Consider the following 23,037-nt stretch of genomic DNA (forward strand, 5'->3'; position numbering starts at 1 on the left):
TCTGGACTGTCTCCAACATCAATGGGGAAGTGAAGAAGGTTGAATTAAGGCAGATATTGCATAGGAACAAAGTCAAAGGGTCCTCTCCTGTGTCAATATCCTTATAAATCAATAATTTAAATAAGGAATTCAGGAGGAACTCCCTTACAGATTGGTCAGAATGTGGAACTTATAATTGAAACAAAGCAGTAACTCGGCAACTAGGATTTTAAAAAAGGCAGCATGGACAAGTTGGGCCAAAGGGCCTATTTCCATGCTGTAAACATTTATGACTCTATGACTACAAGAAAATGAAATGCTGATCGAGTGAAAGGACATCAGTGATGTTTATGCTCCACAAATGGCAATGAATGACCTATTTCTGTGCTGTAAAATCTTTCGCAAACGTTACCTCAGTGGCACAGTGGTTAGCACTACTGCCTCAGCACCGGGACCCGTGCTCGATTGGGTGACTGTGTGTGGAGTTTGCACATTATCTGAGTGTGTGGATCCCACTGCATGCTCTGGTTTTCTCCCACAATCAAAAGATGTGCAGGTTACGTGGATTGGTTGTGGTAAATGCATGGGGTTACAGGAATTTAGGGAGAGGGTGGGCTGGGCAAGATGCTCAGAGTCAGTGCAGACTTGATGGGTGGCCAATTGGCCTCCTCCTGCACTGTAAGGATTCTGTAGTTCCTCAAGAATAACACGGTTGATTCATTTCCTCTTATCCTCCTGCCTTCTCCATTTAAGCAATAAGCTTTCCCAATACTTAAAAGTTGAGAAATTACACATGGGGATCTCTGGATTCACCTCATCAGTGTTGTACATGCCCATTCCGACACCACCTCCAGGAAAGTTGTACACCTCCCACTCCTTGGCAGGACTAGCATCTTTTGGCGTGAAGACCAACTTGAATTTACCAGGTTTGTCCACCACAAAGTCCGTAGCTTTGTACTGGAGGGAAAAAAGACAAAAGTTAATCACAAGAATGCACAAATACCATAATAGCCCTACAGTAATGGAGCACTTTACTCTGCTTATAAAGAAAGAAGGTATAGAATGAGAGGAGAAAGGCCGTGATGGGACTGTATAAAAATGAATAATGGGACTCGAATTGAAAAACCACCGCACCCAAATATAAAACTAATGTACTAACTAATTCCTTAAGCAAAGAGGGTGAAGAATATTATATTTATTAAAAGGAAGGGGGTAACCATAACCTTGCCTGCTTCAAGGCATTAACAAAACATACAAAGTAGGAGCAGGAGTAGGCCATTCAGCCCCTCAAGCCTGCTCCACCATTCAATAACATCATGGCTGATCTGCTTGCAACTTCAACCTCTCACCCCTTTGTTCAGTAATCTATATCGCTCTGCCTTAAAAATGTTGAAAGGCTCTGCTTCTACTGCCTTTTGAGGAAGAGAATTCCAGACTCAGCACCCTCAAAATATTTATCTTCATTTGTTTTAACGCGCAACTCTTTATTTAAAACAGTGACCCTCAGTTCTGGATTCACCAACAAGATGAAATATCCTCACTACATCTACCCTGTCAATACCTCAGGATCTTGAAGGTTTCGATCAAGTCGCCTTTTATTCTCCTAAACTCCAGTGGATACAAACCTAACCTCCCCAGCCTTTCCTTACAAGACATCACCCCACCCTACAATTGCTGGCATTAGTATAAAAACCTTCTCTGAACTGCTTCTAATATATTTAAATCTTTTCTTAAATGAGATCAGTACTGTACACAATACTCCAAGTGTCATCTCAATCAATGTCCGGCACAACAGAAGCATATTTCTGTAATAAAATCCCCCACAATAAACATTCTATTAGCTTTTCCAATTACTTGCTGTATCTGTATACCAGCCTCGTGATTTATAAATGAAGACACCAATTCCTCTGATTGAGCTCTGCATCCATTTCAATTACAAACTTCTCATTCTTCTTGCCAAAATGGACCATTCTACATTTGCCCACATTACATAAGAACATAATTAGCAGGAGCAAGAGTAGGCCATCTAGCCACTTGAGTCTGCCCTGCCATTCAATAAGATCATGGCTGATCTAAAGTGGCTCAGTTCCACTTTCCCGCTTTCTCCCCATAACCCTTAATCCATTTGCCAAATTTAACACATCCATTTCGTACTCTCCTTATGTCCTGTTCACATTTTACTTTCCTACCTATCTGTCGTCAGCAAATTTAGCAACCAGTCCTTTCAGAGTCATATACAAATAAAAGCTTGAGGTCCCAATACTGATCGATGGCACACCACTTGTCACATCCTGCCAATGAGAAAAAGATCCATTTATCCCAACTTTCCTATTAGCTAACCAATCCTCAATCCATGTCAAGATATTACCCTCTACACCATGAGCTTTTATTTTATGCCACAAGCTTTTCAAATGCCTTCTAGAAATCTTTCAGTACACCCACCAGTTCTCCTTTATCCACAGCACATGATTTCTTCAAAGAATTCATAATGAATTGGTTAAACACTATTTCCCTTCCATGGAACCATACTGACTCCGCCTGATTGTCTTTAAGTGCCATTTCCCGATGACAGATGTTAGGCTAACTGACCTATAGTTTCCTGCTTGGTGTCTCCTTTTTTGAATAAAGGAGTTACATTTGCTATATTCCGATCTAACGGAACCTTCCCAAAATCCAGGGATTGTTGGAAAATTAAAACCAATGCCTCAATGCTCATGAATCACTTCTTTCAAAACTCTTCCAGAGAAATCCATCTGGACCAGGGGATTTGTCAGTCCTGCACATCCAATTTGCTTAATATCACTTCCATGGTAATTGCAATTTTCCCACAGGTCCTCCCTCCCATTTCCTGATTTATCACTATTTCTGGAATGTTACTTGTGTCCTCTCCAATGAAGACTATTGCAAAATACCCATTTAATTCATCCACCATCACCCTTCTTTCCATCAATTCCCCCAGACACTTGAACTATAGGAATTCTTACTGTCCATCTTTATATTACTGGCTAACCTTATTCTAGTTTTTCCTCCTCACTGTTTGCCATTGAGATTTTTGATGTTCTTTCCAATCTTCTAACCTGCCACTCACCTTTGCTCAAGTATATGCCTTTTCTTTGAAGTTTAATATCGTCTTTAACTTTTTTAGTTCACCGTAGATGATGGGCCCTTCTGTTGCGATTTTTTTCTCATTGAAATATCTGTATATTCCAACATCTGTTGATCTATCATTCGAGCACATTTTCCAGTTCTCTTTAGCTAGTTCTGCTTTCATGCCTTGTAGTTGCCCTTCTTGGGCACATTCTTCTCTCCCTCAAACTGAATGCAAAATTGAATTATATTATGATCACTGTTGCCTAGGGGTGCAGTCACTATGAGGTTATCAATTAATCCCATTTCACTGCACAATACCAGGTCTAGTACAGCCTGCTCTCTGGTTGGCTCCAGAATGTACTGTTCTAAGAAATTATCCTGAAAACATTCTATGAACTCATGTACATTACTTCTGTCTATCTGATCTTTCCAATCCACATCTAGATTAAAATCTCCCATGATCACAGTACCTTTCTGACAAGCTTCCATTATCTCTTTTATACTTTGTTCTACCATAGAGTTAAAATTAGGGGGCCTGTACACAACTTTCAAGTGCTTTCTTGCCTTTATCATTTCTCATCTCAATCCAAACTGCTTCAACGTCCTGGTCTCATGAACTTAAGTCATCTTTTTCTGATGTACTAAGACCATGAATAATTATCAGAGCAACCCCTCCACCCAATTTCAATTTCCTGTCTTTTCTAAATGTCACATAACATTCAACAGGTCTCAAGCTACGTTATCCTGTAGCCATGCCTGTTGTGGCTATCACATTGTACTTATTTCTGTTTTTATCAGTTCTGGATTTGTATGCTGTCCCTGCTAGTCATGGTCTGTTCATCATTTCCCATATTAGCACCCATCTCTTTACTCTGGTATCCATCTTTTTACTCTCCTCAAATTTGATCCCTTCCCCCACTAATTTATTTTAAAACTCCCTCTACTTCCTTAATTATGCAGCTTGGTAGATCAGCCGAAGCATGGCTTGATTTGACTTGTCACATGTATTGGGATACTGTTTCTTGTGTGCTGTGTAGACATAGCATACTGTTCATGTGTACATAGGGGAGAAGGAAAGGATGCAGAATGTAGTCATAGCTAGGGTGTAGAGAAAGATCAACTGTCCCAATAGTACAGATTGCACTTTCCCAAGTACAGGTGCCAGTGTCTAACTGGAACCCACTTCTCCCACACCAGCCTTTGAATTACGCATTAATTTTCAAGCTTGTGTCCCCTATGCCAAGTTGCATATGACTCAGGTAATAATCTCGAAATTACTATCTATGAGGCTCTGCTCTTCAATTTGGTGCCTAAATCCTCATTCTGACTATGCAGAAACATTTTCCTCATCTTGCCTATGTTATTGTACCTACGTGGACCACAATCACCCCCTCCCACAGCATGTTCCTCCCCAGCCTGAAACAGATGTCTAACCCACAAGAGACAGCAAAAAGGAATCACTAATCAATGCTTAAAAGGCATGGACTAACAGTAGGGCAATCAAGGCAGATTAGATTTAAACTAGGACAATAAAAGGAACGTGTGCGCACTTCCACTATACAAATTTCCAGCATCACAAAGCCAAAAGCAGTTTGCCACCCACTTTGATCTGTAATCTTGAGCTTTAGTTTACTTAGACCACAACTGTAAATTATTTCTTTAAGTCTGACCAGAACACAATACAAAACAATTAATGCTAGATTTGATATACCAACACAGCATGTTGTATTAGCTTAGCCAATGAGTCAGCAGGTATATAACAATCCTTGCTGTTCAGATGAAATATTTTCAGTTGGACCCAAACAGCTAAGTAGGTGCAATATACAATGCCATATCCTGTAGAAGCCAGATCAATGCATTTCTTCACAGCTTTTTTAAAAAGTTTATTTATTAGCATCACAATTAGGCTTTAATTACCACTGCAATGAACTTAATGGAAAAGCGAATTGTGTGGAAGGCGCGGAAAGTCTGCAGAGATCTGGGTAGGCTGAGTGAGTGGGCGAGGACCTGGTAGATGGAGTATAACATTAGCAAATGTGAGGTAATAGTAGGAGAGATTATTATTTAAAGGGCGAAAAGCTGCAGCATGCTACAGTGCAGAGGGACCTGGGAGTCCTTGTGCACGAATCGCAAAAACCCAGTCTGCAGGAGCAGCAGGTGATCAAGAAGGCTAATGGAATGTTGGCCTTTATAGCGAAGGGGATAGAATATAAAAGCAGGGAGATCTTACTGGAACTGTACAGGGCACTGGTGAGGCCGCAACTGGAGTACTGTGTGCAGTTTTGGTCGCCGCATTTGCGAAAGGATATATTGGCCTTGGAGGGACTGCAGAGAAGGTTCACCAGGCTGATACCGGAGATGAGGGGGTTAGCCTATGAACAGAGATTGAATAGACTGGGTTCTGTACTTGTTAGAGTTTAGAAGGCTGGGGAGGGTTTGGGTGGGGGGGGGGGGGGGGGGGGGGGGGTGATGGCATCTTATAGAGACATATAAGATAATGAAGGGGCTAGATAGGATTGAGGTAGAGAGATTCTTCCCGCTTAGAACGAATAGAACTACAGGGCACAGCCTCAAAATAAGGTGGGGGGGGGGAGTGGGGGGTGCAGTTTAGATCAGAGTTGAGGAGGAACTTCACTCAAAGGGTGGCGAATCTCTGGAATTCTCTGCCCATTGAAGTGTGGAGGCTACCTCGCTGAATATATTTAAGTCACGGGTAGATAGATTTCTGATAGACAAGGGAATTAAGGGTTATGGGGAGAAAGCGGGAAAGTGGAAATGATTCACTTCAGATCAGCCATGATCTTACTGAATGGCGGGGCAGGCTCGAAGGGCTGGATGGCCTACTCCTGCTATTTCTTATGTTCTTAATGTGAAAATCCCCTAGTCACTACACTCCGACACCTGTTCGGGTACACTGAGGGAGAACTTAACACTCCTAATCAGCACATCTTTCGGACTGCAGGAGGAATCTGGAGCACCCGGAGGAAACCCATGCAGACATGGGGTGACTGTGCAGATTTCACACAGATACTGGCCCAAGCCAGGAATCGAATCTGGGCCCCTGATGCTGTAAGGCAGCAGTGCTAACCACCGTGTCACCATGCCGCTCTCAATACCAGACACAGGTTAACCAAAATTTGGAACAGCCATCCTGCACATGGGATCACAAACATCAGATAGCATGTGACCCTAAAATGATGAGCACTTCAGAAGGCCTACTCAGTGATTGCAAGGCACTGAAAGGTTCTTGGTAAAACCCAGCTAACTAATCTGGACAGTAACATACTGCAACATCTTCACCCAAGCTCACTGACGTTCCACAAAATACTGCGGATGCTGGAATCTGAAACAAAAACAGAAAATGCTGGAAAATCTCAGCAGGTCTGACAGCATCTATGGGGAGAGAATCCCGACTCAAAAATATTGATTCTATTTTCTCTCCACAGATGCTGTCAGACCTGATGAGCTTTTCCAGCATTTTCTGTTTTTGTTGTCACTGACTTTTGGGGCTGTTTTCACTTATTCAGCCTATAGTTTAATTACTGGGCATTGCAGATAGAGCACGTTTTCTTCAAGAAGTCTACCAACTCATCCCAAAACCACAGTTGTAAGAAATGTAGGCATCTACCGGGAATTAGGGACAAGCTAACCTGCCATTCCCAAAAGCAATTTTTGAACTCCAGTCTCTAATTAGAAACAAGCAATGGAAGTTATTTCACAATGTGCACTTCACCGTGGCAACGGTCATAACAGGAAGGAATTTCAAGCCAAAGTTGTTACGAAAAGTCATCACCTAGTGGTATCACTATCATAAAATGCATTGAAAATGCCCTCAAATCCTGCCTAGAAAAAATTGATAGTCACCAATAAACTAGTCCCATTTAAAGTTTACAAAACAATGGTGTCCTAATTAAAGTCACTTTGTAATCAAGGAATAATACGTACCTGGTCACCATGAGCATGTCTGCCAATGGTGATGGGTTTAGACCAACCAGGAACAAGTCGAGGGATGTTATTGCAGATAATTGGCTCACGGAAGACTGTGCCACCCAAGATGTTTCTGATTGTACCATTTGGACTCTTCCACATTTTCTTCAGTTTAAATTCTAAGAAAGCAATTCATTTTACAAGTTGAAGAGAGATCGAAAGGAAAGACATCTGAAGTGTTATAAATGCAGTCACTCATTTTAACTGGAGAAAGCTTGCGACGATGCAAATTTGGCAGTGAGAACGCACTGTGAAGCTCCAAACTGACTGAAGTCAAAAGGAAACTTTTGCCCAGTTTCAGATCACGATCAGACACTGGATTCAAGTTGCAGTCACACTAAAATTGCTGAATTGATACAAATAAACTCTTCCACATTGCCAAGACAAGTTACATTGAGTTACAGAATTTACTTAACAGGCCCAGTTAGGCCGGGGTATATATCCACCTTCATCAGCATATCCAGCTGCCTTATAGTTACCTTTCTCTTTCAAGACATGACGACTTCTTCAGGTAGCAAGTCCCAAAGGCTAATCACTCTAGGAAGATGCTGCACGTGCAGATGCATCTTTAGATAATGAACTTTCTACGTTGTTTAAGTGGAACCTTATACCCCAGCAATGATTATACAGCATGGTTAAGTAGTTCTCTATTAGATCCATTTGTAAATTGTGCATTACCACCAACACTTTTTTAAATAAAATTTACATTAGTTACCCTCATTTATGATCTGTCGTTATGCATCACTTCCATCAGATTACTCCTTTCCACCAATCTGAATTTTCATTATGCATCATACTTCCAATCAAACATTAAAATTTGAAGTAATTTTTCTACCTTATTTTACTTGTGATCATTAGTTACCTTTCTGGTCAAGACTTGTTAATAATCAAGCATGTATTTTTTCGAGATTGAGTGTATCAGTAGAAGTGCACATGCTTATTCTGTTGCAGCTGCTGGTACCATCAACATTTTGGTCCATTGATGAGTGGGCAATCACTAATCAGGATTGGGGGAAGGAAAGTCCAAGTTCTCAGTTCATCTTGCGCAAGTTAAATACCCTCGACTTCTGGTGGCATCCCGCTACTTACAGATACTCATGCACATGGTGGTTTCAATATACCTCCAGTCACATGCACACCTAGGTTCTATGTAACTAATCAATGATATTTCAGATTGGAACCTAAATCAATTCTGTTGGGATTCACAGCTGACTAGGATATCCCAAAACATTTCAATCAAATAAACTGCAACCGTTGAAACAGAGATAAAAAATTGGGTAATTTTTTAAAAATGGTAGTGTAATAAGTATGGATCAGGAATTCAGGAGAACTCTTGTCCAAATAGTAACATGGGGTCTTTTACATTCATATTCATTTCAAAGAGTCAAAAAGACAGTATAACATCTCATCAAGAGAATACCTTGGACAGTGTAGCGCTCCATCCACATTGCAGTCAACCTGGGCTACGCAATCAAGTTTCTGGAGTTGGATTTGAATCAAGAGGCCTTAATAATTGCAACACTGGCAGAGGTACACTGCAATTTGAGCTGTTCAAAAACAGTTGGGATGGACTATAATTGTGAACACTGTGAGCATCCAAGAACAAACACAAACTGTTATTTTCTTGGCATTACGATATCAGATTTCAACATGAATTGATTAATATTTAACTGGATTTAATATAAACAACTTAAACTGAAGGATGAGAGAACATTTATGGGCGGCACGGTTGCACAGTGGTTAGCACTGCTGCCTCAGTGCCAGAGAACTGGGTTCAAGTCCCAGCTTGGGTCACTGTCTGTGTGGAGTTTACATATTCTCCCCGTGTCTGCATGGGTTTCCTCCGGGTGCTCCGGTTTCCTCCCACATGCTGGTTAGGTGCGTTGGCCATGCTAAATTCTCCCTCAATGTACCCAAACAGGTGCCGGAGTGTGGCAACTAGGGGATTTTTACTGTGACTTCATTGCAGTGTTAATGTAAGCCTTACTTGTGACACTAATAAACAAGCTTTAAACATTTACCCACTACTCGGTCCTCATCAGGTGTGATTGTGGCACACTTGACCGCAACATGATACTTCTGGGTTGCAAGCGCAGAGTCGATAGTAACTTGATCATCAGTGGCATCTCGATGTGGCAAGCCCAGATCATAATACTTCAAATCCACATCAACATTGGAAAGGATGAGCTGCAGAAACAAGTTTCTGATAATTAATACACTCAGGCTTACGAAAAATTACATCAGCAAGAAACCTTGCAACAATTTCAAAGCAAGAGTATAACATGCTTTCCTTCAAACCATGTCAGCAGATTGATTCATACTAGCAATGTGGCCAAATATGACAGGGCCACCATCAGCCATTCCAATGGATGTATTTTCTTGGTTAATAGAGATTTATGATCAGTACCCGCAAACATTAGAGCCTAGCCCCAGCTACTAGTAGCATTGCTGAGTGTTAAATATCCTTTCTTACAGTATGTAACAGAGTATTAAAAAGTGAAATACTCAAACTGTTTAACAACAGTCCTATCCATTTGTAGGAGGGCAGTTTTGAAAAATTGCAATAATATGCAAAGACTAATGACAGTGGATTAAAAGTTGAACAAAAAACAAAATAATTATTTGAAACATGAAGGCCTTAGCACATGCTGTCCCCTAACTAGTCTCCTTTCTAACTACATGCTGGTTAAAACTGTATCATGTGCAGTCTTGGCATTATGTTCTGGACTGAATTTTAAACCAGCCACATCCTATCTAGGTATTTATTTTTACAACTAAACACGCCAAACCATTCCTCCCATCATTGAAACATTTATCTACACTCTTATTCTAAAAGATGGCTACTTTAGTTAAAATATTTACCACTTTCCAAAACGTTGTTTTACATATTTGTCTCAAGTCCTCCTCTTCCATCAGCCCATTGCCATTCAATTCAAAATTCTCATCTTAGTCTGAACCTGGCCAAGCCACACCATATCTTAAACTGTCTCAGCCAATACCCTTCACACTCTATTCACTCTGCATCTAAATACTAGGACAAGAAGTTTTAGCTACCTTGGTCCTGCTGAGAACTTTGCCCTAAACCTCTGCAATTGTCCTTCCACCTTGAAAAACCTCATATCCAGCTGTAATAAGTCTTTAGTTGCCTCTGTTGAAGGGGGGGTTACAACTTTTATAATGGGGAGACAAACTTGCATGTATGAACAGCAAATTGAAAAGTCCTGAAAATCTTGTACAGATAGGGCAAACTTCAGAAACTTCACAAAATTTAGCATTTCCTACAAAAAGATAGGTGGAAACCAACTTTTTTTTTAAACCATCACTTAAATAAGAATTTATACTTAGTTGTAATGAATCCTTCAAACTACACCAGATAAGTTCACTATTTAAAAATCAGGTCAGTATCAATCTCCTGGCAATCCAATAATTATCTCACAGCCATGGAAGGTTCTGCCAACACCCAATGCCTACTTGCCTAAAGGTGTCCACAATACATTATACTATTATTTTCCATTTTGAGACACTAGTCCATTTAAAATTAACTGTGCTACACATGAACATTACTGTAAGAGATAACTGAATGAATGACAGGGATAAACAGGTTTGAACTGTAAATTATTGAAACATAGGCTGGGGAATTCCTTTTTTTTAATTCATTCAAGGGACATGGGTGATGCTGGCTGGCCAGCATTTATTGCCCATCCCTAGCTGCCCTTGAGAAGGTGGTGAGGAGCTACTTTCTAACAGTGCACCCCCGCCCATGGGTTTCCTGCCAGTGTCAGGTGACATCAATGGGAATTCCCATTCACAGCAGCGAGACCGAAGAATTCTGGAAAACAATGCGCCAACAGGAAACACAGTGGGAGGTCGGAGAATCTCGCTCATGGTTACAGGATGACCAAAGTTGGAAATATTCCAGTTAAATGGGAAAATGGAAAAGGTGTTGTAGCCCTAATAAAGGATGATTTAAATGTGTGAAAGGGAAAGGAGCTTGGCCAATCAAATCAGGATGTAGAATTAGTATAGACAGAGCCAAGTTGCAACAAAGGACAAAAATGCTACAATGGGTGTAGTTTAAAGGCACCAAACAGTGATCATTGTTGGTCAGAGATCACCGGAGAGCATGCAATAATCCTAGTAACTTTAATCTTCGTATAGGCTGGACAAACCAAATGGAGAATTAGTTTGCAAGAGTTCATAAAGCAGATTGGAAACTGCTTTCTGTAATACATGGAGGAACTAATCCTAGATTTAACATTGTGTACTAACACATTAATTAGCCATCTTGTAATTTTACTAAAGAATTTTTGGGAAGGGTGGGAGAGGGGGAGGAGAGAACAAAGAGTGATAACAGTTGCACAGTGATGTGGTTAATTCCAAAACTAATGTGGGCAGCACAGTGTTAACATTGCTGCTTCACAATACCCAGGATGTGTGTTCAATTCTGGCCTTGGGTATCTGTGTGAAATTTGCACGTTCTCCTCGGTGTCAGCATGGGTTTCCTCCAGGTGCTCCAGTTTCCTCCCACAGTCCAAAGATACGCAGTTAGGTTGATTGATTATGTTAAATTGCTCCTTAGCATCATGGAATTATCAGGGTAAACATGTGGGGTTAGTGGGTGGGATTGTCAGCGCAGGCTCAAGGGGCCAAATGATGATCTTCCGCACTGTAGGGATTCTGATTGTTTTAAAATTTAAAGAAAGGTGATTATATATGTAAGGCTGGGGTGAGGTGCGTCACTGGAAGGACGTAAATAGGTAAATTGGGAAGTCAGATCGAAAGATATGATGGCAGATTAACATAAGTATATTTGAAACAATTCATAATTTACAATAAATGATTCCGTTGAACAAACACCCTACTGGCACCGTAGTGCAGCCATTGTCCACTAGAGGAATTAAAGATACACACAATAAACACTGGCTTACAATGTTGCTAAAGAGTAGTTAGCCTGAGGTTTGGGACCTTTTTAAACAAGAATGAAATTTAGAGAGAAAAATAAAATGACAAATCAGCGAACATATAAAAACTCATGCCAAGAGCTGTTACAAGTACGCAAAGAGTAAGATTACCAAACATAAATGTTTGGGTATCTTACAAGCAGATAGTGGAAAATTTATAATGGGATTAAGGAAACAGCAGATACTAAAAAGAAAATGTCTCCTTCATAAAAAAACACTTGAAGTTATGCAGAACTAAATGATCTAATGAGGGAGAAAAGCAGTAGCAAAGAAAGATACTGAAAAAAAATAGTAGTCCCTGGACCTGATGGCCTTCACGCTAGGCTGTTTAAAGAGTTGGTTTCAGAGATAGTGGGTGCAATGGTTGTGATCAGAGTTCCCTATATTTCTGGAACAAAGGTAGCAATTTAGTTCCACCATTCAAAAGTGGGATAAATAGCAGGAAGCTGTGGGCCAGTTAGCCTGACATTAGTAGCAGGTAGAACGTTAGAATCTATTGAATACACGGTAACAGGGCACTCGGATAAATCACTGATTAGGCAGAATCAACACTGTTTCAAGGGGGTGTGATTAATAACGTAGTCAAATGAGAATCTCTAGGTATGGTATATTTGGATTTCCAGCAGGCATTTGATAATGCGCCCCCATGAGATGCTGTTTATAGCGTTTACGGTACATCAGGGGAATGGATATAGAACTAGCTGAACTGAAAGAAACCAGTAGGAGCCGATCAGATGATGATGGCAGGGTGTCATTAATGGTGTGCCACAAGGTTCAGTGCTTGGGTTTGAGCTATTTACAAACTACAGCAATAGTTCAGATGAGGGAACAGTGTAACGTATCAACTGACAGTACAAAGCTAGGAGAAAAGTAAGCTCAGTGTATGACCTAATGACGTCCACAGTCTGAAGCCAAAGTAATAGTATCCAAGGGTATCAATAACTGAAATTAGATATTTTGGACAAAAGTTGTTAATAAAGTTGAGCACTTTAGTGGTGAATGATTGTTGGAAGAGCTTTGGATGTGGCCAAAAAGATGTTGAGATCAAATATGCAACATTGTATGGTTAATGCCAGATGTTAAATGTATTTCAACAACTTCCAATAGCAGTTAGAGCAGGCCATTTGATTTACTGCACTAAGTAATGGCCTCAAAATACTTATATTTATATAGCACCTTTCACAACCTCAAGGCATCATAAAACATTTCACAGCTATTAAAAGTACTTTTGTTGAAGTGAAGACACTATTGAAATGGAGGGAATTACTTAAAATACCAAAGACAAGAAACAAGAAAACTGAAAACACTGCATATCCTAATTACCAATGGCAGGAGTAATTTGAAATGTTTTATCTGGGGATAGTGTATAATTGACCAATATTGGTTATACACCAAAACCTGCTGAAAACCATAAATGAGGTGATACCTCAACATCTTCCACTACCTCATCTGCTTAAAATTGTGGAAACAAGAGGCCATACATCTCATTGTGCCAGTGCCAGCTTTTGAAAGAGCTAACCAATTAGTTACTGCCCCGCCCCCCTTGCCCTTTCCCCACTGCCCAACTTTTTCCCACTTCGTGTATTTATCTAGTTCCCTTTGGCATATAGGACTTGAGCAATGCTAGTCCATTCAGTTGTTTGAGCTGTTACGCCCATCAATAAGGCCTCAAGCTATTATTTGACTCTGGGTTGAGCTCTCACCCCCAATACTTTCTCCATCAGAAAGGCTCCCTACCCTCCAGGCTTATTTTGCTCTCTGCCTTAGCAGATTTATTGCTAAAACCTCCGTTGTTTTCACTTTCAGAATCAACATTCTAACAGATCCCACGGCTAACCTTGCCTCTCCCATAAACCTCTGTTCATCCAACTGTCTACCGTCTCATCGTCACCAAATACTGCTCACCCAATTCCCGTGCTCAAATCCTCAAAAATTCTCACCCACATGCTTAATTCCCTTCATTGCTTTATCCCTTCTCAACTCAACCTCTTTCTGCTCCAACATGAAATGCCACAAGAATCTAGAAGCATGTTCTGCCTACTAACAAATGCCTGGCCATGGCAAACTCAAGATGTGGGCAAAAGGTTATCAATTGTATGCACGCTGTAGCACTTCCCTACTTGTTTGCTAATACCAATTGTTAGAATAATGGTGTACCCTCCAGCACATCATGGGGACGTTTGTATGTCATCAGCACATGCTGAAGCTCTTCACCACTAATAAGTTACTCATAAATTATAACCGCCAGGGCCAAAGATGAAGCTAGAGCAAAGGTCCTACCTTCTCCTTGATAAACTCCCAGATGATGCGGGTCATCTCATCACCATCCATTTCGACCACAGGATTAGCCACTTTAATACGCTTGTCTGCATCTATTCAAATGAAAGCAACTTGGTGACAATCTAATAACACATCCAATAAATCCAAGGCCATCCGTTAAAGAAAACTCATTTCTGAATGGTCTTGATGATGTTATGGTTCAAAGGGCCCCTCAGTATTTCACAGTTTGTACTCAAGTCTGGAAGTTCATTTTTAACTCCAATCAATCGGGTCCAGCATTGTTAAAGGGCAGCAAGTGAAATGTTCGTATTAATGGGATTTGAACAGTAAAGCTAAATTCGGCTTTGATCGGAAGGAAACACCAAGGCGTTACATGCTTGAGGTTATAATAATTCATCACTGACAACACAGCAATTTAAATTAAAAAAACTTATCCCACAAAAATACAGAGGACTCAGCTTGCGTCAGTACTAACATGCTAAATAAGCTGAGGGGGGAGCCCAGCTTGATCATGACCCCGTGGCATCATTTTGGGTGACAGAAGCATCAAAGTCTTTTAATTCAGCAATGCAAGTGGGGGAAATATACCATGCAATCGTCAGGATATTTTCTAAAATTCTCAGTGCCAAAATATTATTAAAAACTAGAAATCTAGAATAACCTCATACATTTCCCCAAGTATCCTATAGTAGTTCTAGTATTCAATTGCTTTGAGACTTAGACACTTAGGATAACTAATACAATTTCATTGGTCCAAAAAAGCTGTAAGCTCAATCACAAATGATGCCCAATATAAATTTAACTGATCCAAATTGAAGTACAATTTCTTAAAATCACATTAATAGACAAGAATTCTTCCACTGGCACATTGAATGTGCGTATGCATATGCTGAGGAGAAGAGATGGACATATCTTGTCAACAGCCATTGGAGAAAATGCATTTGACATTGATGATTTTCACAGCAGCACACTTCTCTCAGTTAAGGTCACTGCACAATACTGGTGCAACCTGTAGGGTCAGGAATACTGCAAGTCGCTTCATTATTTAATTCAGGTCATTTCTCTCCTCCCTTTCCCCATTAGAAATAAGAATATCAGCAACCTTGCATCCATGGACATTCTGACTCTCAAAAATAGAACGAGATAGTTGTCCAATATTTCAAATGCCATCAAAACCTAAAGACTTCTTCAATATTTAGACAAGATTTAAAAATCTTGGTGGTTTCAAGGTTATCATGAACTTTGAGCAATCAGCTCAGTAAACACATGACTATTTGGAACCAAGCCAATTCTGAGTTCCCAAGATTCTGCACAAGTTCTCTCAGGACAGAAATTCAAAAGGCAAAATTTAATTAAAGGCTATTTTGTTTGCACTTTTTGCAAAACCAGGCTAATGCCAAACAAGTTCACTTCACAGCACAGAGTTTTTATAGAGATTCACTTGATTGAACTGCAGATCCAAGTAGAATTAGATTTCCTCAAAGTAGTGAGACTTTACCATCAGTATGAAGCAAGATACCTTCTCAAGATATCTGTGAAATTATTCATTAATGACCACCTCTGTACGAAAGACCACAGCATCTAGATTCAAATTTAGCCATTCGGGAACATTATCAAGAAGCACTTCTCAAAAGTTGGTATGTTATGTTAATTTAAATTTTCAATGTGGAGTTTTATTCAATAGAACTATGAAAGATTACAAAATCAACTAGATGATTTTGGCATATCCTGCCAAACTTTAAGTGCACGTTATGGAAATCTGGAAAAAATTGCTTTTTGAGAATAACACTGAATGGCTTGATTCAAATCTAGATGTTGTGCCTTCTTGTAGAGGTGGTCCTTGTTGAATTTTTTCACAGTACAATTGTTTTGAGGTATCTCACTACATAGTGATGGGAAAGTGTTAATAGTTTATTCTATTAGGACAGCTAATACAATGGCACTGGTCAAAAGCTGGAAGCTTAGTCACCATAGAATTCCATCTATGGTGACTGAGGCCATTCAGCCCATCAATTCCGCAAATGTTCTCCAACAGAGCATCTCAGCCAGGCCCTCCCCTTGCCCTATCGCTGCACATTTACCATGACTAATCTACCTAACCTAAACACCTTGGAACACCAAGAGGCAATCTGCCATGGCAACTCCACCTAACCTGTACATCTTTGGACTGTAGGAGGAAACCCACGCAGACACAGGGAGAACATGCAAATTCCACACAGTCACCAAGGCTGGAATTGGGCCCAGGTCCCTGGCACTGAGAGGCAGCAATGTGAGCCACTGTGCTATCACAAACTATGCTCAATATAAATTATAGTGTTCAAGCTTGAAATGGAATGCAATTTCTTAAAATTACCTCAATAGACAGGAAGTTACAAATTAGTCATTGTCTAACTGAATGAGAACAGACTAAGGGCTGAATAGTCTATAAAAGTTCCTACAGAATTGTAGACATTGGTCCAAAGTTTCAAGTTTTTAGGTATCCAGATCACCAACAATCTGTCTTGGTCCCCCCATGTTGACACTATAATTAAGGAAGCCCACTGACACCTCTACTTTTGCAGAAGGCTAAGAAAATTTGGCACATCAGCCATGACACAAAATATTTTTATCAATGCACCATAGAAAGCATTCTTTCTGGTTGTATCATTGCTTGGTACAGCTCCTGATCTGCCCAAGACTGCAAGAAACTACAGAAGGTCAAGAATATAGCCCAATCCATCATGCAAACCAGCCTGCTATTCATTGACTTGGTCTACACTTCCTGCTGCCTCAACAAAGCAGCCAGTATAATTAAGGTCACCCCACCATTCTCTCTTCCACCTTCTTCCATTGAGAAAGAGACATAAAAGTCTGAGGTCATGTACCAGCTGACTCAAGAACAGCTTTTTCCCTGCTGCCATCGGACTTTTGAATGGACCTACCTCACATTAAGTTGATCTTTCTCTATATCCTAGTTATGACTGTACTTTCCGCACTCTCTCGTTTCCTTCTCTATGAACAGTATTTTTTGTCTGTACAGCGTGCAAGAAACAATACTTTTCACTGTGTACTAATACACGTGACAATAACAAAGCAAATCAAGTCATTTTTAGCAGAGGCAACATCGGGAATATGCAATTACATGCATCCCAAGCAGGCTCATTGAAGGTATCTACCAATCATTAATCATTGTCAACCTTATATTGTATATTGCAAATGCACTTATCTCCACTTATAATCTAGTTGTAAAATCTGAACTTGTTGTGAAAGGATAGTGATAAAAGGCACATTAACTACAATTTGCATTTGAAATGGTTTTTGAGAAGTTTTACATTGCACTGAAAGTTGACTACAACAAGATACAACAGATGGTTTCCTGTGTTTCAAGTCAGAGTGCAGTCAAAATACACAGAACCAGATCAAGCTGCAGATGCAAGAGTTTCCATTGATTAAATCTGCTAGTTAAGAGATCCATAACCTCTAGTGGTAGAGGCAGGTACAATTATAACAGTTAAAAGACATTTGGACAGGTACATGGATAGAAAAGTTTAGAGGGATATGGGCCAAATGCAGGCAAATGGGACTAGTTCAATTTAGAAAATCTAGTTGGCGTGGACGTGTTAGGCCGAAGGGCCTGTTTCCATGCTGTAGTTCTTTATGATTTGAGATTAAAGCAAAGGCTCATTTAATGCTCCAATCAATTGGATCAACAAGTTTGTCAGTCCACTTTGGCAAAGATCAACATGTTACTTTGAAACTGAGGTTTTATTCAAAATCTTCCTAGAGTTCATGGCTATCATTAGAATTGCAATCTAGCGCAATAGTGGGCATGTAAAAGATTTTTGCCCCATTAATCCTTGAATTTGAGAAGTGTTATTTTGACCTTCTAACCTTGGTCTGAGCAGTTGAAGGACAATTTAATTTGGAGGGCATTTAAAATGAAAATTCTGAGTTAGTTCTTTTTGTATCTCTCCTAATTCCTCGATGGGGGGATTCAGAAAGGTCAATGGACAGACGAGGAAGCATTCTTTCCTCATCACAGCACTCCCGCCACCCCAGAACCTCCTGCAACACAGCAAACATCAGGAACTCTATCCCAAAAGGCTGTGGATGCTGTCTCATTTGAATTTTAATATGGAGAACAATAGACTTTGGTTAGGTTAGGAACAAAGGAGGGTAAAATGTAGCTGACATGCAAGATCAACCAAGAGCCAACTGAATAGCAGAGCAAGATTAACAGCTGAATGGGCCAACTCTGTTCTCAGGAGGGTCACTGATGCTACCAGAGGCATCAAACACCAGAAAGATCTTCAAACAATACCCATCCAATTTTCCCATACATCTGTCTCCACCACTCTCCAGGCCAAACCGACTTCAAATAAACAATCACGTTCCGCATAAAACAACTAAAATCAGAACCCAGGATACCCAACTCAAGAATCATATGGGTTCATTTTTCCAGATAGCATCAGCTGAATGAACACTGCGAAAGCAAGTGTAAAACGCTCGGTTTACGAAAGTTAAACACCAAAAATTAATCTCAGACGCTGAAATGATAATAGGGTAAATACAAATGCTTTGTTCAAAGGCTGTGAAGCTACACCCGAAGGCCACCGTTGAACACTATGTAATCAACACTTGGGAATTAAATTATCAGACTGTCAAACTTTAAAATTGAAGTCAGGGCTGCCGTCAGAAGATTTAAAACCACCGCATCAATCAGAAGTTGATCAGGATTAATTGGGATCAGCCATTTCAATAAAATAAACACCAGCGACATAACAGAGCAAAGCATCGTTCACAGTCCAGCAAGTGATTTTAGACAAAGCCGATTTAAATTAGGTGACAGAGAAAGACCATGTATAAGCGTCTGGTTCCACACAAGGCGTCGGGTTACATGCTCTCACAGGGATTTTTTTCTGAAATACAATCCGCAGCGTCCATTCACAGCACACAATGTTCCAACGGCGGTGAAATTTTAAACGGAACCTCCTCTCTCCACGTAAACTCCAAATCCAAGCAGTTTGACATTGAGAATGAACCGCAGAGACACTCACGTGTTTTTCTAAGGTCACACTGTGTTTAACACTCGAGATGCTTGACAAGTAACAGCTCCTAGTGAGCAGCCATTTTTAACTACTTATTAAACAAGTGATGCAGCTCAGGTTCAGAAGTGAACACAAAACATCATGTCCCCAACACCACCAGCACATTAAAAATGCAACAAGATGATCATGAAAACCAGTTTTCCCTCCCCAGCACAGCAGGGTGTGAAGTGTAGGTGAGACTGGATGTTTCACAAAACAGATGTGGGGAGCCACGTCAATGAGCAGAGAGAGAATGAAAGAGAGGGAGGAGGACGGAGGGGGTGGGGAGAGAGAGGAGAGGAGAGAAAACAGCTTCAATTTGAAGGAAGAAAAGGATGGGGGAAATAAAGGCGAGAGAGAAAGGAGGACTGGGCAAAGTGGGAGTGGGGGGGGTGCCAGACTGGAGGGGCAAAGGAGGGGGGGTGCCAGACTGGAGGGGGCAAAGGAGGGGGGGTGCCAGACTGGAGGGGGCAAAGGAGGGGGGGTGCCAGACTGGACGGGGCAAAGGAGGGGGGTGCCAGACTGGAGGGGGCAAAGGAGGGGGGGTGCCAGACTGGAGGGGGCAAAGGAGGGGGGGGTGCCAGACTGGAGGGGGCAAAGGAGGGGGGTGCCAGACTGGAGGGGCAAAGGAGGGGGGTGTCAGACTGGAGGGGGCAAAGGAGGGGGGGTGCCAGACTGGAGGGGGCAAAGGAGGGGGGGTGCCAGACTGGAGGGGGCAAAGGAGGAGGGGTGCCAGACTGGAAGGGCAAAGGAGGGGGGGTGCCAGACTGGAGGGGGGGTGCCAGACTGGAGGGGGCAAAGGAGGGGGGGTGCCAGACTGGAGGGGGCAAAGGAGGGGGGGTGCCAGACTGGAGGGGGCAAAGGAGGGGGGGTGCCAGACTGGAGGGGGCAAAGGAGGGGGGGTGCCAGACTGGAGGGGGCAAAGGAGGGGGGGTGCCAGACTGGAGGGGGCAAAGGAGGGGGGGTGCCAGACTGGAGGGGGCAAAGGAGGGGGGGTGCCAGACTGGAGGGGGCAAAGGAGGGGGGGTGCCAGACTGGAGGGGGCAAAGGAGGGGGGGGTGCCAGACTGGAGGGGGCAAAGGAGGGGGGGGTGCCAGACTGGAGGGGGCAAAGGAGGGGGGTGCCAGACTGGAGGGGCAAAGGAGGGGGGTGTCAGACTGGAGGGGGCAAAGGAGGGGGGGTGCCAGACTGGAGGGGGCAAAGGAGGGGGGGGTGCCAGACTGGAGGGGGCAAAGGAGGAGGGGTGCCAGACTGGAAGGGCAAAGGAGGGGGGGTGCCAGACTGGAGGGGGGGTGCCAGACTGGAGGGGCAAAGGAGGGGGGGTGCCAGACTGGAGGGGGCAAAGGAGGAGGGGTGCCAGACTGGAAGGGCAAAGGAGGAGGGGTGCCAGACTGGAGGGGGCAAAGGAGGGGGGTGCCAGACTGGAGGGGGCAAAGGAGGGGGGGTGCCAGACTGGAGGGGGCAAAGGAGGGGGGGGTGCCAGACTGGAGGGGGCAAAGGAGGAGGGGTGCCAGACTGGAGGGGCAAAGGAGGGGGGTGCCAGACTGGAGGGGGCAAAGGAGGGGGGTGCCAGACTGGAGGGGGCAAAGGAGGGGGGGTGCCAGACTGGAGGGGGCAAAGGAGGGGGGTGCCAGACTGGAGGGGGCAAAGGAGGGGGGGTGCCAGACTGGAGGGGGCAAAGGAGGAGGGGTGCCAGACTGGAGGGGCAAAGGAGGGGGGTGCCAGACTGGAGGGGCAAAGAGGGGGGGGCAGAGTGAGAGTGAGGGGGTGGGGGTGGGGGTGGGGGTGGGGGTGGGGGTGGGGGTGGGGGTGGGGGTCCGGGGGCCTCCAGCCGCGGGCAGAGCCAGGCGACCTTCAGCTGACCTCCGGGCAGCGGAGGCCGGAGCCCCTTCCCCAGCCTCCCACCCAAAGCAGCGCCGGGAGCCGGGCCCGCACTCCTTCCCGGAACCGCTGCACCGCGGCTGGCGCGGGACCGGGGGGGGGAAGCGGGGCCTGGGGTGGGTGGGTGAGTGAGACCCCGGGACCCTTCCCCCGGGGGAGAAGCCCCCGGGGTGGGGGGAGGCACTTACAGTGGCGCCGCTGGGTTGCTGGGTGTCCGAGGGCCGGTGCCAGGGCCGCGGGGTTAGCGGCGGCTCGCAGCCAGCTCCGGCTGCAGACTCTGAGGAAACCCGCTGCTGCCGCCATCACTCGGTACTGTTCACGCCGCCGCTCCAATTAGAGCTCGCCGCCCGGCCCGCGCTGCCTTATATAGACTCCGGCCGGCACTTTGCGTCTGACGTCAATGACCGGCCAGGACTCAGCGTCTGACGTCATCAGCGTAAACGCGCTGCGTGCGAACACTCACGGTACCCCTTTCCGCGCGTGCGCTGTATACATTCCCTGAAACAAGATAGGCCATTCAGCCCTTCTACTTCACTCAAAACGCCAGCCTGACTCCATCTATCCCTCTTGGTCACCCCTTTCAGAATTACCAATTATTATTTGTTCTGTTTTTAAAATAATGAATTGAATTTTTTTATTAAGTTTATTTGTTAGTGTCGTAAGTAGGCTTACATTAATATCACCATGAAGTTTCTGTGAAAACTCATTAGCCGCCACACTCCGGCGCCTGTTCGGGTACACTGATGAAGAATTTAGCATGTCTTTCAGACTGTGGGAGGAAATTGGAGCACCCGGAGGAAACCCGCGCAGACACAGGAAGAACATGCAGACTCTGCATAGACAGTGACCCAAGCCAGGCATTGAACCCGAGTCTCTGGTGCTGTGAGGCAGCATGCTAACCACTGTGCCACCCTTGGCCTTCTATCCACCTCAGCCAGCAAAAATCTACCTCTCCCAGTATTCATTCAGCTGGTGCTTGTTGTGGTTCCCCAAGACGACAACTTATTTAACCCGATTGAAACAGAGAGGATCCAATATGATTCTTGAGTTGGATATCCTGTTTTTTCATTTTAGCTGCGTTATGCAGAACGTGATTGTTTATTTGAAGTTGGCTTTACTTGGACAGAGTAGTGTGGGAAAATTGGATGGGTATTGTTTGAAGATTTTTCTGGTGTTTAATGCCTCTGGTAACACTAGTGACCCCATTATTATTTTGTAAGAACAGAGTTGGCCCATTCAGCCATTAAACTGTGCTCTCCCAGTGTGATCTGGATCTTGGCTGCATGTCAGCTACGTTTTACTCTTGCTGTTAATTATGAATTGAACTATTAATTTATTGCTTGTGGAAGAAGCACCCTATTATTTCCTTCTACCCTATGAATGGTATGCTTTGCGCACAAGAAACAATACTTTTCACAGTATCGCAATATATGTGACAATAATAAATCAAATCAAATGTGCAGGTTAGGCTGATTGGCCATGAAAACTTGCCATTTGTGTCAGTGGCATTAGCAGGGTAAATACGTGGGGTTACGGTTATAGGGCCTGGGTGAGTTTGTTATCGATGCAGGCTTGATGAGCCAAATGGGCCTTTTTCTGCACTGTAGGGATTCTATGATGTGATTTTAGCAATTCTATTATGCTTTATGTGAACAGGTACTTCCTAACTGAAGGGCTGGATGGCCTACTCCTGCTCCTATTTCTTATGTTCTATGGCCTGCTGTAGTATGCATTTAACTGTATGTATCACTGGAAAGGATATGCTATGTGTACTATGAATGCCAGATTTAGTT

General features: G+C 43.1%; 1 protein-coding gene across 1 annotated transcript in view; it reads right to left on the reverse strand.

Moving 5' to 3' along the window:
• idh2 (isocitrate dehydrogenase (NADP(+)) 2) overlaps window positions 1-21,582 on the reverse strand; it is a 30,943-nt gene extending 9,361 nt beyond the window's left edge. Inside the window, exons 1-5 of the mRNA XM_080214419.1 lie at window positions 21,433-21,582; window positions 14,298-14,389; window positions 9,078-9,243; window positions 7,015-7,175; window positions 793-936 (exon numbers count right to left, since the gene is read on the reverse strand). Coding sequence (XP_080070545.1) covers window positions 793-936; window positions 7,015-7,175; window positions 9,078-9,243; window positions 14,298-14,389; window positions 21,433-21,547 — 678 coding nt within the window. The 5' untranslated portion in view covers window positions 21,548-21,582. The remainder of the gene's footprint in view (window positions 1-792; window positions 937-7,014; window positions 7,176-9,077; window positions 9,244-14,297; window positions 14,390-21,432) is intronic.
• Window positions 21,583-23,037: the final 1,455 nt, after the last annotated feature.

Source organism: Carcharhinus amblyrhynchos, chromosome 28 (assembly GCF_965287045.1).
Source record: "Carcharhinus amblyrhynchos chromosome 28, sCarAmb.v2.hapA, whole genome shotgun sequence".
Lineage (NCBI taxonomy): Eukaryota > Metazoa > Chordata > Chondrichthyes > Carcharhiniformes > Carcharhinidae > Carcharhinus > Carcharhinus amblyrhynchos.